We start from the raw sequence: 17,260 nt of genomic DNA, 5'->3' as shown, positions 1-17,260 counted from the left end.
TAAAACTGAGGGGGCTATGCATATTACTTCTGCCACTGACATCCACCATTTTATGCACCCAGTCACCATTTTTCAATACCCATCAGCAACCCAGTCTGAGCTGCACCATATTATAATTTCTCTGCTCACAGTACCTCTATGTATACCCTAATTGCTCTCCCCCCCCCCCAGCAATCACAACCCTTCTGGAACTTTTCAGTGAACTAGTTAATCTCAGAAACATGTATTTAAAAAAAAAATTCTACACCTAATCAGACAGTTTGTATAAATTACTATGTAAAAAAATTATACACAACAACATTTTACTAGTTTTTATTTTATTTTTCATTGTAAGTGCCACTGGATAACTACATAAGAACCTAGCTGAGCATTCTAGAAAAAAAAAAAAAACAACTGAAATACACAAAAAACAAAGTAGTATGTCATATTTCTTGGGGCAGAGGTTGGACTATGTACATTATTGTAGTTGAAAAAGTAGTGACGAGCGGTGGCAATTGTTTTTACAGCTCACCACAGACCCCGTGCCTTCAGACCCATTACACCTCCAAAGCACACACCAATACAGGTCAACTAAGTATTAAGCCAGTCAAAGGCCTGGTTTTAAATTCTGCTAATGCAACATATGTAAGTGCTGCATCAGACAACAGTATTAATACGTTACAGGTCAATGCTGAAATCTGAAGTCCGGAGAGTTACATGTTCTAGTAACATATCAATGTGGGCTTTATTCAGAACTGGTAACACTGGAAAAGGCTGAACTTATATTGTACAACATTTCACAACTTTCTTAGCAACTTTTGAACGCCTTATGCTTGGGCAAGTCTCTCCACCGTCCTCCTGTACTCTGACACAAGCTCCTGGTAACTCTCCTCTAGCTGCTCGTGTTGCGTCTTCAGGTCTATTTGATTCATCTGGTTGGTTAGCTCCTCGGGCTTTAAACACCGCCTCATCTTGGCCATCTCTCTCTGGTTTTTCTACAAATTGGAAATAACATCTGATCAGACCCAAAAGCAATTCACACTTTTACCGCAGTGTAAATCCAGTCCCCCTTCATACACAAGCATGCCCAGCTGAGCACGTATGTATTTTGAATGAGAAGGAAGCATTGTCTGGCGGCAGCTGATCTCCCCAACACCAAAAAGAATAAGCATTTGTAACCCAACATGCCCAATCCTTCTTTTCCCCATAATTGACTGCTGGGGTCGAAAAGACCCATAAACAATACACCCGAACCCAGAAAGAGACTTGATGGACTCCTGTACAGTCAATGGCATCCATAATGATACATTAGACTACATTTAAAAATGCAAAAAAAAAAAAAAAAAACGGTCATGGCTTAAGAATCTTATGACGGTACTGTGTACAGAGCCTAAAGCACAGGTGACTAAAAATTCTTTTAGCATGTTATTGGGTTGCTGGCCTATATTCATATCCCCACAGTGAATAGTAAAGGCCTGCATTCAGCACACTACCAAACACTAAAAAACTAACTTCTGGTACATCACTAATTGGTATCACATGTCCGTAATTCGCGGCCACAGATAGAAACTGTAGCTTATACCTTATAGGGACCAACCAGTCTCTTTTTGACTTCCAGTCTGTAAGCTCGGGATTTCTCAGGATCACTCATGTCTGTTGCACGGAGCCGTAGGATTTCATAAACGCGTCTTGCGTGTTGCTGTTGGATATTATTTATAAAAAAAAAAAAAAAAAAAAAAAAGGGGAGGGGGAATGAAAATGTAACTTTAGCGATAAAGAAAATACAAAGGCCTAAAGGTTATCTTAAAAATAAATTAAAATATATTTTAAAAAAAAAAAAAATCTTTGGATATATGACAAATCTAACCAGCCAAAGCCAAGACAGCTTTTTATCATAAGCCCTTTCCAAAAGCAGGGACCCCCCAAAGCCAAAAACCTTCCCCAACCCTCAGGGACAGAAGGTATGTGCAAGGGTTGGGGACTTATAACACTTTGCCAAAGTTTCTCATTAGGGATGAGTGCAACTCAATCATGCTCGAGTCCAATCATTCGGCATTTGAATAGCAGTGGCTGAAGAAGTTGGATACAGTCCTAGGGAGTCCAGGAAAAATGGATACAGCCGTAGGCTGTATTCACACACCTGTAGTGCAGTCCACGGCCCGCACTACGAATGTGCATCCGCAGTGCTCCGTGAAGCACAGAGCACTAAGTTTACCCTAGCGATCTGTGCCGGATCAAGGTCTACAGAGAAGGTAACATCCCTGTGTAAATGTCTGTTACCAATGGTTCTGGAACTAGCCACTGCTAGGAATATAGATATTATTTCTCGATCTTCGTAAAAAAGTGCAAACCTTTACACTAAAAGCCAATGAAAAAGTTGCGGAAAATGATCCGATCCATGACATGACAGGTACAGGAAAAGTTATACATTGCTGTCCATTTAAGGCTATGTAAAACTCTCCTCTAAATAAAGTGTATTTTTAGGGTATTCCTTACATCTATACCAGAGCTGAAAGTTCATGCCTTTCCCACTACTGTTGAAATTTCATGAACACAGACTAAATTCCCATGAAAACCAGATAATCGTATGGAATAGTGTATGCAGTGTTCTTGTAAGGAAAAATGAAAAAACATGTTCTGGTCTTAGGAATTTGTCCGAGTCAACAGCACGTCAATGTAAAAGCAATACAGTGTACAGTAAAGTCATCGAGCCGGCACTCCAGCTAAACTACCTTATTTATCTTGAGTTTCTGCTGAGCCTCTGTCACCATCTCTTGGCTGAACCCTTCAAGAAGTTTCTCAGGAGAAAAACATGGCAGATTTTGGCAAAGTTTAGCAAGTACAAAGTCTCGGAGCCTGACGAAGTTCTCAGATGGATCTTCAGCTAGAAAAATAGTGGAAAGATGACAACTTTAGTGCTTTTATTCCTCTACAAAAATATACTAAATTTCTATCAATAAACAACTATACATGTAAAACTATAAAGGCAGACGATGACCAGTTCTGTTACAGGTAAGTGGCAGAACATAGTGTGTTCCATGGGAATACATTGAACAGTTAAAGGGGTTATCCAGCGCTACAAAAACATGGGCACTTTTTTTTCAGAGACAGCACCGCTCTTGTCTCCAGTTTGGGTGGGGTTTGCCACTTAGTTCCATTGAAGTGAATGGAGCTTAATTGCAAACTATACCGAACCTGGAGACAAGAGTCATGTTGTGTCTGAAAACAAAAGGCCATGTTTTTGTAGCGCTGGATAACCCCTTTAACCCTTTGAGGACCAGGCCCAAAATGACCCAGTGGACCGCGCAAATTTTGCTCTAGCACTCTCAGTTTTCTATCTACAAGCCATGTAAGTGCTTGTTTGTTACAGGAATAGTTGTACTTTGTAATGGCGTCATTCATTTTACCATAACATGTATGATGGAATTCCAAATATATTAATTTATGAAGATATAAATAGGTGAAATCGTAAAAAAAGAATGCAATATGGTAACGTTTGGGGGGTTCCTGTGTCTACGTAATGCACTATATGGTAACAGCGACATGATACAATTATTCTATAGGTCAGTCCGAACACAACCATATGCAGGTTACGCAGATTCTCTATTGTTATATATGTATTTTTTTATGAAATCCTTTTTTTTTTGGCAATTAAATGTTAATAAAATGGGCCTATTGTGACGCTTATAACGGTTTTATTTTTTCACCTACGGGGCTGTATGGGGTGTCATTTTTTCCGCCATGATCTCTAGTTTTTATTAATACCATATTTGTGAAGATTCGGACGTTTTGATCACTTTTTATTGATTTTTTAAAAATATATAATGTAACAAAATCCGTAATCTGCACACTTTTTCCCCTTTTCGTGTACGCCGTTTACCGATCACAATGACGCTTGTTATATTTTAATAGATCGGACAATTGCGCACGCTACGGTATATTATATGTTTATTTATTTTTATATGTTTTATTTATATAATGGGAAAGGGTGGTGATTTCAACTTTTATTGGGGGAGGGGTTTTGGGGTAGTGTAATAGTGTTTAACTTTTTTTTTTTTTTTTTACACATTTGAAGTCCCTTTGGGGGACTTGTACATACACTAGTTTGATTTTTACACTGACCATTGCTATGCCATAGGCATAGCATTGATCAGTGTTATCGGCGATCTGCTCATTGAGCCTGCCTGTGCAGGCTCAGTGCAGCAGATCGCCGATCGGACCGCACGGAGGAAGGTGAGAGACCTCCGGCGGTCCGTTCCAGCGATCGGGACCCCCGCAGTCACACTGTGGGGGTCCCGATCGGTAAGTGACAGGGGACTCCCCCTGTCACTTACACTTAAACACCGCGATCGCGGCGTTTAAGGGGCTAATGACACGCGGCAGCGCGATCGCTGCAGCGTGTCATTACCGGTGAGGTCCCGGCTGCTCACTGCAGCAGACCCCACCTGCTATGAAGCGCGCTCCGCTCCGGAGCGCGCTTCATAGCGGGAGAAACACCCAGGACGTAGAGTTAAGTCATGGGTCGTCTGGGGACAGACTTCCATGACGTAACCCTACGTCCAGGGTCGTCTAGGGGTTAAGTGTCTGTGACTGGAGGATGGTGGAGCAGGATGGTGGAGCAGTCATCTGCAGCAACTGGTCCCAAACCAGTTCTCATTCTCCAAAGCCCTTTGGATAATAAGACAGCAATCACCTCCCCCCCCCCCCCCCCCCCCCTTGTGATGGCTTTACTATATTTCCTAATGCTAAAAGCAGTATAAGGGGCCTCTCAACTCTCAAGAAGGATCAGACATGTTGAATTTCAGTTGCCTGATCCTTTTATTTCTCAGACACAAAACCTGCTGACAGAAGTCTGGCAGCAGCTTATGGTCCTACCAATACAGAGAACATGAACTCCTGAACATTGATATGTGAGGAGGGATCAACTCAAAACCACTGTATATGTATGGCCAACAATAAGCCTCTTACTCATGGTAATATACTCTATGTAAGGTTTCCTGGTCATGTAACTGGACCAATGTTTTACTGATGCAAAATACTAGCAGCTATGGGCCTATACTGTATTTGTTTTACAGGAAAGAGTAGAGTCTATAGGGGCTCAATTTACCACCATACAAGGTCCCAGCACAATGTAGGGATTTCTAGTACAATTGCACTGAATGTATAATCACTATGTGAAATAGTCAAAATTATGAGTTTACGCAGAACCTTACTGTCATTTCTCCAGTAATGTGGTATTACATGGCCTGATATTTGTAAGCGAGTGCCGATCTGCTAGATCGCCACTCGCTTACACAGCCTATTACATGGCTCGAGAATCATGCGGCAAGGGCTGCAATGGCATTGTTAGCGATGTCCGTGCGGCCCTTGCTTTAGATAGAAAACAATAAAGTTACACTTACCTCTCCACACTCCCTGGTGTTCTGCTGCCTTTTCCTCGCTCACTGCAATTGCCATTTTTGAAGGGACAGGCTGCTCAGCCGATTGGCTGAGCAGCCTGTCACTTCAGAAGTTTCAACGGTGGCTGCGCTGAGTAGCAGGACACCGGGGGAGCCTGGAGAGGCAAGTATAATCTTTTCTTTACATTTTTTTTTTATGTTGAAAGACAACAATCAGCTGAAGATAGTCTTTTATGATCGCTGATTAAACAATATCTGCCCGAATCAGCAGATAGCGGCTCAGGTAATACGACCCTAAGGCTCTGTTCATATTTGCCTCGGACACACAATTCAGATCCACAGTCACAGATTTCATTATTGAGTACGACAGCTTTCTCCTGTCAAAACGACAGCCACCACAGGTCAATATAGACCTTGCATGAGGACTTGCACCTCAGTTATGAAACCATGTGTTGCTTCATGATAACTACGGTGCAACTTCTTTTTATAGGAAAGTACAATGTAAACATGGACCTAGTGTGAGAAACATAACCAATAAGTACCCACCTACTCCAATATACAATAATATAAATACAAGTGATTCCCCCCCCCCCATGCCACTTTTTGTTGATCTGACTTATATAATACAGACCACATATAAACAGTATCTTGTATATTTAACTCTAACAAAAAGGATAACAATTAATCATAATAAGACAAGAAGTTTAGACTGTGATATGGAAACATTTTCCATATTACCCACACTATTAAGTAGCTATGGAAGAAGGCTTTTTAATCCTAGGCAAGGAAGCAGCTGCCTGGGAAAACCAGCCTGGCTACCATTATCCATAGTCATTAGCCACTCCATTGTACTGTAAGCACATAACTACTCGGCATGTCAAAGAGAAGGAGACAAAAAGATTTAATTGTTCTGAGAACGCTGCACCCTTTTCCTGCCAAAGTATTCAGCCGATCGTAGAATTACCAGCACATAAACCGCAGGCAGCAAACCTTCAATATTAATATGGTTCAATTCAATATGCAAGACAAAAATCTCAACAACTAGTACCATGCGTAGTAGATTTAAAAAAAAAAAAAAAAAAAAAAAAAAAAATCACCTCTAAAAATGGATTCTAAATAAAAAAAATAAAAAAATAAAAAATAAGAAATTCAGCATATGCAATGTTGTTCTAAAACGAAACCTGGCACCGAGCGAAAACAGAGTCATACGAGCAGAGTATTATATAGATATATATATTCTTCAAGAAACATTGTTCATGTCGGCTGATCGTTGCAATCGTTTGTTTTTCAAACATGTTGAAAAACAAGAGACTGATATAACAGCGATCTGTGGAGTAGGAGCGGTGGCAGCAGACCGCCACTATCCTCTATGGGCTGCCCGGACGATCTAGTGATCACCCGGGCAGCCCCCCTGCACCTCCCCACAGCCCCTCCCGCTTTCACCTGCTCGCTGCTGCTGTGTGGAATAGTGGAGGCAGGAAGCGGGGGAACAAGGAGACAGTGCCCGTTTGCTTCTCTCAGTCGGCCCGTGGAATAGGGTCTTTAGGCTAGGCTGACACAGCATTTTTGCTGTAAGTTTAATTGATCTGTATTTAAACACACAGCAAAAATCCAGTGTCAACCTCGCCTTACTTTCTTGCAAAAACAGCACCACTTCTATCCTCAGGTTGTGTGTGGTATTACAATTCAGCTCTCATTTATTTAAATGCAACTGAGCTGCAAAACCCACACCCAAATGGGAGTGGTGCTGTTTCTGGAACAAAGCAGCCATGTTCTTTTAAGCTTTGAGAACCTGTTTAGTGTACCTATCACTTCAGGCCCACTGCTCGATATACTGATAAAATTCTGCAGGTGGGTGGTCCTCTCATGATGCAAGCGGAGTACGGAACTCCCAAAAGTGCTGTTGGCTCTGCATTGTAATACACTTATAATGCAGTCTATGACACGTCCGCAAATTCCATCCTTCATCCGAAAAAGGAGGAGGACTGCGCACCTGCAGAGTTTGTTTTTTTTTTTAGCGTATCTTGCAGTGGTCCCGAAGTGATATGTACACTTTAAGAGTTGTACAGGGTTACTAAAACATGGCTGCATTCTTCCAAAAACATCTGTCTGCTGTGTGTGGTTCTGCAGACCAGCCTCATTCATTTTAATGGGGTTGTTCTGCAATACCAGACACAACCCTTCGACAGGTGTGGAGTTGTTTCTGAAGAAAGGATGCCATGTTCTTCTGCTTTCTCATACAAACACTTTTTTGCTAAAGTTCCACTGCTAAAACTGAAAAGGAAATTTGTACTAAATGGTAGGGATTTTGGGACAGATTTGACACTAAGGATTTCCCAATGGAAAAAAAAATGATTGTGACTGAAGAACCATGCACACGTCCATAAGGTCATACAACCTTCCGAGCAAGTGGTAACTGGTTGCAGTGCTGTCTGGTTAAGTCAATGCCCTACCCAGTGCCAGGACAAGGATCCTTCCAGCATATGTGTAAGTTGCATACTGCAGATAGCGGTAGAGGTGAGTAATGATTGATTATGTTCCCCCGTGTGCCCTGCCGTTTGGAATATTTTTTAACATTGTCATACTTCTCCTTTAATGGGTCCAACATTCTGTGCAGATTTGCTTGGTAATTTTTTCTTTTTCCCATTAATACATCCTTATAGTAATTATAACTGTCCCAACAATCTGATTCTATTAAATTCTATTATAAAATAAGTGGTGGCTTATAAGGGTAGACCATAAGACTGCCGCCTTATGCCTCTGGCCAGTGGTTGCACAAGACAAGTTGAGATTGCATCCTCTTTCAGTAATCCATCCATGATGTAATACATTATGTTAAATGTGTAGGAAAGTGAGGAATCTCATCTGGAGAACGTGCTTGTGTTATACCAGGACAACTAAGGGGCTTACTTTTGCAGTAGGTAAATGCACTTATCCACTTCTGGGTCAGGGAGACTTAACCCTGCTATCTGCTATGGGCTGCCTGGACGATCTACCGATCACTTGGGCAGCCACACACCCCATAGCTTCCCGCAGGCTCCCTGCACTCACCAGCTCGCTGTCGGCAGCGAGCAGGGACCAAGGAGCAGTACAGTATGTCCTGTATTTTTACCAATTGGTCAATTAAAAAAAAAAATAAAAAAAATTTATATATATATATATATATATATATATATATATATATATATATATATATATATAATTTCTTTTAAATAAAATACTGAGGCAAGCAGAATCAGCCAGTAATCATGTATGACATTTGGGAAAGCAGACATTAGGCAACAAACAGGGAAAAAAAAAAAAAAAACCGTAAGGAGGCATATCCTCAACATATGGCCACCACATTTACACTCAAGAAAAGGAAAATCTCATCAAACACATCCGGTGCAAGACACATCTGCATGCCTAACATTCCTTCATATATACACACACACAAACACATTATAACATACATCTACTTGATGTAGATTTATTGTGATCAACCAAAACATCAATATCCTGTAGCATCCCACACAAGCTCCATTGCAATAAGATACAGGGAATTTGAAGTTATCACCTACAACTCTTTATCATGTTCTTCAAACTGCAGAGTGTCCGGGGCATTATCCTGAAAGAAGCCAATGCCATCAGGGAAAACCACAGCCAAGGAGGAGGAAGGGGGCTGTGTCTGCTCAGTGTTACGGTATGGGTCACTTTAACATTCACAGAAATTTCAGGAACCAAAGTTTACCAGCAGAACATTACAATGGCAGTGCCATGCTCTGGGCAATCTTGTAGTCTTCTTCAGCAATTTGTGCTATAGTAGCTTCTGTGGAATTGGACCAGACGCAACAGGCTTCACTACTCACGTGCATTAATAAATCTTGGGCTCCCCTAACCACATCACCGGTCGTCTTGCCTTAGGAGCATTTCTGGTAGTTACTAACTAGAGAGACACAGGGGAAAAACTTGCTAATTTGGAGATCCCATCAACCAACCATCGAAATACGTCACTTGTCAAAGTTGCTTGGATCCTTACACTTGCTCATTTTCTTGCTTCCAGCACATCAGCTTTAGGAACTGACTGTTCACTTGCTCCCTCATATATAATTGTCATGAGATCAGTATAAGCAATTGTTTTTACCATCAGAGGCTTTAATGTTAAGGCTGATCAGGATCTCTCTATAGCTCTGTGTGAGATATATATATATTATATATATATATATATATATATATATATATATATATATATATATATATATATATATATATATAATATATGCAAATATAAAACATTTACATCTACTATCCAGACCCAGTCATGTACTTCCTATCTTTTCTTGGAATATTGCTAGTCATGTAGGAATGTTCTCCTTTAACAGTAATTGGGGGGGGGGGGGGGAGGTATACAGGAAAAAGAAATCCCATCCATATATAAAGCTACACATTTGGAGCCTGCATTTTCAAATACATGCAATCACCCCTTTGGGCACACAGAAAATATGTAATAAACACTTAAGTAGCACTTAAAATGTGCATAAAAATAGCTCATGCATGTTAATCACTTGAAAAATTCTACCTCCGCAACAAAGCCAAAGCGGATCTGCAAAGTGTTTTCTTTTATGTTCTCCCACCCTACACTTACAGCTGACGGGCCAAGGTGCAAGAAGTCCGGGCACTGCCCACTTTGTGAAGTATAGTGAGGCGTATAGACGTAGGACGACATTCACACAGACCTCCTTACAAAGGAAAGGGGAAGGACTTGAAGAGCTGACATGGATTGTACTGCTGGGGGTGGGGGGTCTGAGAGGAGGGGGGGTACGGGAAAGATAGGCAGGTGTTTTCAAAGAAACAAAAATAAGCTTTCTTTTCGGCGTCGAAATATATTCACCAAGACACAAAGCGTTTTGCATACAATTTCATTGTGATATCCATCTTTCATACTTACAGGACAAAAGGAAATATCAAAATGACATCTTTTAGTAGCCAATGTATGCAATGTCCATCTCTGTGGTCAATCTGGATTAAGATCTATTTGTATAATGAAGACACCACACAGTACTACATTCTCACTGCAAAACTGCAGGTTTTCCTTCCGAGTCTCCTGCTGTATATAGTGATGTGACGCAGTGCTATATCAGAGCAAGCCCCGCAGTTCATAACGTGAAAAATATAACTTCATTAAAATGTATAGTTGTATTACAAAGTAATATAACTATTAAAGCAATGTAATCTTTTTTATTTTTTTATATATATATATATATATATATATATATATATATATATATATATATAAAATGTTTTTTTTTCTTCAGGCGTTTCATACAGTCCCATTGCTACAGGTTTAAAAAAACACAGCCTTTACCAATGGGGCCTGCATTTACAAACGTAAAAGAATGGGTCATTCTAAGGGTACTATTACACCAAGCAATTTTTGGACGACGAACGATTAACGATCTCAAACGACCCGAAATCGTTCGCCCAATTACACGGAAAGATGATTGTTACTTATGATTGTTCTTGCGGTTATTTTGCATACGCTATTGCGCACATTTCAACTATGATTTCTTATTACACCGAACGATGTGCGAACGATTTGCAAACGATAAAAACAGGTACGAATTCTATCAAAGGACCACAGATTTCTCGTTGGTTTTCTAATCGTTGTCTGCTATTACATGAAACGATCGTTTAAATCTGAACGATAATCGTCCCATGTAATACGGCCCTTAAGAGGTCACTCATACCAGCACAATGCCATAACAGGAGGTATAATGCTATAGGTGGGGGTTCAAGGGTTGACCCAGGCTCCATAGCTTCAGTAAAAGGAAAATCTCAATGCTTCAGCATAACATTTTGGATGCCAATCGCCTCCAATTTTGTGTGGATAGTTTGGGTTAAGTATCGCAGCCCCACTGCAAAAAGTGTCTAGTGTGGAAAAACATGACTGGGTCATTACAGCCCTAACCAATACCTTTGGTAGGAATAGAATAGAGATTGAGGATAAGCCTCTCATCCATCATCAGTGTCTGACCTCACACTCACTCTTCAGAAAAGTGGAAAAGGTCCCAGAGACACCTCCAGAATCTTGTAGAAACGCTGCACAGTACGTCAGACGAGACATCAATGGTCGCCATCTTAATTTTGCCAATTATTGTTCAGAAGCATTGGAGGCAACACGACATAAAACCTGAACGGTGACTTATTTAATGAAGACTTTGCAAAATTAGCAACCCAAAAAAAATCTGTTCTACAGAAGGAAGACCACCCCAGCTACAGAGGGACGCCCCCTTCCAACAACATAGCTCTAAAAGCAGTGCAGGAAACCCGCTCTCAGGTGGTAATTCAATAAATCTTGAAAGATTACAAGCCCTAGATTACAGATGATGAATGGCCGCTGCGAGCCTCATCCCCCCCCCCCTTCAGTAGATGTCTGAATATCCATATTGCTTGTATTATTCCCAACACATCTCAAATCAAAAGAGCAGAAGAGGCAAAAAGCATTCAAGGAGGATTACTCCTCGCTGCCACCAGTGATGTAAAGTCATCTGGGAGGGCAGACTTGCTATGTCTACAAGAACAATCTATGTTTACAAGCACGAGGTTGATTTTATCTCTTCATCCCATAAGCAAATGTTAAGTCTCTGGTGTAACCGGCTAAAACCCATCTGAAACGGAAAACATTACAGGACTTCAAAGAAAGGCGCAGTAATCGCATAATAAACCCCAATGTAATCTGGAAAACATTTTCTTGTAGCAGGCTTTCCTGATTAACATGACAGATACATTTCAAACAGACAGAAGACTCCGTGCTTATTGTCCACAATGGCTCTCCCATCCCGGCTACTGCACATGCTGAGCGTCGCAAAACGGCCTCGGCCACCAGACAGAGTTACAGTAACTTATTAATGCTATAGATGGTGTTAAATACACAGAAGTAGGTTTCCTTTAACACATTGTTGGATCTAAGTACTACGGAGTACTATGACATATCACCAAGCATCCGTGACAGGGTGGTCTGTAATAAACCATGACTTTCGCTAAACTGCTTAACTAAAGGGAAGCTCTGAGCAAAAAAAAAAAAAAAAATTCTACAAGCTTTAATTCCCAACGCAGTACACAACATGACAAAAAACACCAAGAAAAGACACCCACGCAGTGGTTTAATGTAATCCTATGGAGATCGCTGCAGAGTTCAGAAAAAAAAGGTGATCAATAAGCAGTGTCCCTGGGTGAATTCAGGAGCACTTAAACATGGGCGCTGGTCTTGGCAGGTCAATGGAGTTGAATTGCAAGGTAGGAAGCCTACCTTGCAATTCAACTCCATTGACCTGCCAAGACCAGCGCCCATGTTTAAGTGCTCCTGAATTCACCCAGGGACACTGCTTATTGATCACCTTTTTCAATAAGCCCTGCTTCAGGGCTGTAGAGTCGGTAAGCCGAGCTCTGACTCCAACTCCTGACCGACTCAGACTCTGACTCCTGCTCCTTCATAAATGGCCAGTCAGATACCAGGGGAGTTATTTATCACACTGGCTCAGCAGCTTCTCCCTAATGTCCTACATGATCCTGGGGTGATTTCTGAGGGAATAAGGAAAGATATAAAGCAGCTTCTCCTGTGTGTGCAGTGGATGCAGCCAGTCTCCATGTCCTGAACTACTCACAACTAGACTAGATGGAGCAGGTGGTCTTTTCCTGCTGACAAACTTCTATGTTTCTAAACTAAAATATTCACCACACACACAAACACTGCTAACAATGCCAGATACCTGTAATATAGTGGTCAGCCATAGTGATATAGAGGGGTCACACATAGTGATATAGAGAGGTCACTGTGGGTGTGGGGGCACGTCATAGCGCGCGCACACACACACACACACACACACACACACACACACACACACGCACACAGCCTGCTGCAGCCATAGCATACACACACAGCCTGCTGCAGCCATAGCATACACACACAGCCTACTGCAGTCATAGCACACACACACAGCCTGCTGCAGCCATAGCGCACACCACACACACAGCCTGCTGCAGCCATAGCATACACACACAGCTTGCTGCAGCCATAGTGCGCATACACACAGGCTGCTGCAGCCATAGCATACACACACAGCTTGCTGCAGCCATAGCATACACACACAGCTTGCTGCAGCCATAGCATACACACACAGCTTGCTGCAGCCATAGCATACACACACAGCTTGCTGCAGCCATAGTGCGCATACACACACACAGCCTGCTGCAGCCATAGCATACACACACACAGCCTGCTGCAGCCATAGCATACACACACACAGCCTGCTGCAGCCATAGCATACACACACAGCCTGCTGCAGCCATAGCATACACACACAGCCTGCTGCAGCCATAGCATACACACACAGCCTGCTGCAGCCATAGCATACACACACAGCCTGCTGCAGCCATAGCACACACACACAGCCTGCTGCAGCCATAGCACACACACACAGCCTGCTGCAGCCATAGCACACACACACAGCCTGCTGCAGCCATAGCATACACACACACAGCCTGCTGCAGCCATAGCACACACACACAGCCTGCTGCAGCCATAGCGCACACCACACACACACACACACACAGCCTGCTGCAGCCATAGCATACACACAGCTTACTGCAGCCATAGTGCGCATACATACACACACACACACACTGCTGCAGCCATAGAACACTGGAGAAAAAAAAAACAACACACTGATGACAGAGGTTACTGCTACACTACTTATGTCTTCTCCTCCTCTATACTACACAGGATATCTTCATATTACACTGCTGCTCATATACAGTCATCCAGGAAGAGAACAGCACAGATCTCCCCCCACACAATGGACTCTTCCAGCTCAGAAACCAACTGCCAAATAGTGACTGACAACTTTTCCCCAACCACCCTTATGTATTGGGGCCAGTGTCCTATTACTGATATATTCCCCGACCCCCCCTTATGTAATAGGGCCAGTGTCCTATAACTGATATATTCCCCGACCGCCCTTATCTAATAGGACAAGTGTCTAGAATGTTGCTCAGAATATATATCGATGAGCAAAACTTATAAAATTCATATCAAAACTAACAAATTAAATTGTTCTAAAAAAATTTTAAAGCTGGAGTCGGAACATTTTTTCCGACTCCAGACAAAACTAGTTCCGACTCCGACTCCACAGCCCTGGTAGGATGCATGTCAAACTGCTGTCTTAAAAGGGATTAACCAGCGTTAAAAAAATAAAATAAAATAAATAAATGGGTCACTTTCTTCCAGAGAAAACACGACTCGTCTCCAGTTCAGGTGTAGCTTGCAATTAAGCTCCATTCACTTCAATGGAACCGAGTTAAAGTCCATTTACACAGAAAGATTATCTGCCAAAGATTTGAAGCCAAAGCCAGAAACAGACTTTAAACAGAGATCAGGTCATAAAGAAAAGCCTGAGATTTTTCCACTTTTCAAATCCATTTCTGGCTTTGGCTTCAAATCTTTGGCAGATAATCTTTCTTTGTAAATAGACCCTTACAAAACCTTCACCCAAACTGGAGACAAGAGTTGTGCTAGACACGTTCTTTCAGAGACAGCACAAGCCCTGTCTCCAGTTTGGGTGCAGTTTTTATAACTCGGTTCCATTGAAGTGAATGGACCTTAACTGCAAACCACACCTGTACTGGACACAAGAGTTGTGCTCTCTCTGGAAGAAAGTGGCCATGTTATTCTATTATTTGATAACCTCTTTAATCAAACTAGAGGACATGGTACCCCTTATTTGTGACTGGTGGCATTTCCAGCAATTGGACAACAACTGATCACATGTCTGACAGATAAATGATGAGTGGTGTTGGTTGGAATAGCATCCCATAGGCCATTTCAACCACTTCCTGAGGAATTAAAGGGGTCATTGCACTAGGACATATCATCACTTTGTAATCAGTGTGGATCTGAGTGCTGGGACCTTCACCAATGGCAAAAAAGTAGGGGCTGCAGCACGGTTTTCCGTGCACATTAAATGCTCCCTCAGACGTAACCCACCGTGTAATGATTTGAAGACTGCCCCATTTCCAAGCGATATGCCAATACTATGCAATATGCGAATAAACTTTTACAGTGTCACTTTAAAAACATAAGAAAAACAGATCACTGATCTCAGACCAGTCAAAGATAACACTGCCGGCTAGAGCGCTCAATGCAGTGAAATTCTAGGTGCATTGATCCCTGGGAAACATGAACATGCAAAAAAAAAAAAAAAAAAAAAAAAAGCATTTGGAGCCTCATCTAACAGTCTCAAAACACAGGACTAGCCGGATATCCCTCCGGAAAGGAGCCAGCCAAGGGGTGGCTCCAGTAGGGAAACCCCCAAAACCACCATATTAAGTGGCCCTATAAGTCAATGTAATGACAACGGAAAAGCCAAGGCCAGGTATCCATCCACATACAGCTGTTTCAGGGTGTTGCCCCTCAGCGTGGAGCAGGATTCTGGCTAGGTGGGAGCAATGCCTAGTAAAGATATCACGGAGGGATATCTGGCTAGTCCTGTGTTTTGAGACTCTTAAATGAAGCTCCATGGGCTCTTCTTTTTTTGCACTTTAAAAACATGTTTTAATTTGATACAGTCGGGAGAAGTGCACAGCTGAGCGCTTCACTCCCTGGCTAGCTACCTTATTATAAAAATCCAGGGAGTATTGCACTTAGCCAGCCAGATTCCAATATTATACATTAATACCGAGCAATGAAAAGATGTGAGATGCAGTACAGAAAGAACAAAGTTCTGTGTCTGGACATCAGAGCAATGGCCTAATATTTCACAGATTATTAATGTCATTACACACAGTCCACCATGATCTGCTCCAAAAAGTTCCACAAGGGACATTTCTGTAGTCAGTGAAGAGAGGTGCAGCGCACAATAGGAGGTGAGCACCACTAGACACTTAAGTATCAGGAGAAAGTACTAAGTACTAAAGAAGCAACACAGGCCTCAGAGGTTCTTTTGTACAAGAGAAAAAAGTCCATTGTCCCCAAGTGTGCTGCCTCAATGTTCTCAATATACCACATGAAGAAAGTTCAACCTCTCTCCCAAATACGTCCTTACAACTCCTGACGGAGTCCTCTAATTACATTAAACCCTTCCCAAGCAGTGGCACTGGCATACAATAAAGTATTATCCCACGCAGTCTAGCAGATAATACCAGGGAATTTGTCCAGAAGTAAAAGCACAACTGAGGTGACCACCTCGAAGCGAGGTCGACTCCAGATACAATGAAGTTTCTGGTTAAAATCCTGTATGAACTTAGAAGTAAAACATGTAGAAATATGCAAACGAAGTGTGTCCTGGCACTATCAATTGCGGCAACACATGATATCAATCCATACCACCTCCCGACTGGTCTTTTACAGTACGTATGGTGCTCCGCAACTCCAAAGGACAGTGTTCACATAGGTTCGTTGAAGAAATTAAATGCTGCAGTGCTCACACACAATGCATAACCGTGTTTATTCGATCACATGGTTGAAGATACAAACAGGTAGGCTACAGTTGTTTCACGTTCTCATCGCTACCTCTAAGGCAAGAGAGGAAGAATGACTTGCACTGCAAGTGTATTGTAATACAATGCAATACAATACACAGCCTGTCGACCTGTGTCCACTATCATATTCATTATCACCAAAGTTGGAGGAACTTTATAAACAGATACTCTCTGCTGCTCACTGTAGGTATGGAGATGATCAGACATATGGTCGGGGTGATAAAAATACTATGGAGAAGCCTCTAAGCTAACTAAATAGCTGCAGCCTGAAACAGTTTCCTGATGTCTCAGGTCGAGACATGTTTCCACCCAGCATGGATCCTGGAGTTCACTAATCATAATGATATTTTACAGGATGTCTTGGGGTA

At 42.0% G+C, this 17,260-nt stretch overlaps 1 protein-coding gene across 3 annotated transcripts in view; it reads right to left on the bottom strand.

Moving 5' to 3' along the window:
- Window positions 1–300: 300 nt before the first annotated feature.
- The window catches only part of HAT1 (histone acetyltransferase 1), a 35,229-nt gene continuing 18,269 nt past the window's right edge, over window positions 301–17,260 (bottom strand). For all 3 annotated transcript variants that reach the window (XM_069982919.1, XM_069982918.1, XM_069982917.1), the window contains 3 exons: window positions 2,712–2,863; window positions 1,562–1,678; window positions 301–974 (listed from right to left, as the gene is read on the bottom strand). In XM_069982919.1, coding sequence (XP_069839020.1) covers window positions 807–974; window positions 1,562–1,678; window positions 2,712–2,863 — 437 coding nt within the window. In that variant the 3' untranslated portion in view covers window positions 301–806. The remainder of the gene's footprint in view (window positions 975–1,561; window positions 1,679–2,711; window positions 2,864–17,260) is intronic.

The sequence above is a fragment of the Dendropsophus ebraccatus genome, chromosome 9 (genome assembly GCF_027789765.1).
Source record: "Dendropsophus ebraccatus isolate aDenEbr1 chromosome 9, aDenEbr1.pat, whole genome shotgun sequence".
Classification (NCBI taxonomy): domain Eukaryota; kingdom Metazoa; phylum Chordata; class Amphibia; order Anura; family Hylidae; genus Dendropsophus; species Dendropsophus ebraccatus.
This window is presented reverse-complemented; position numbering and strand designations above follow the sequence as displayed.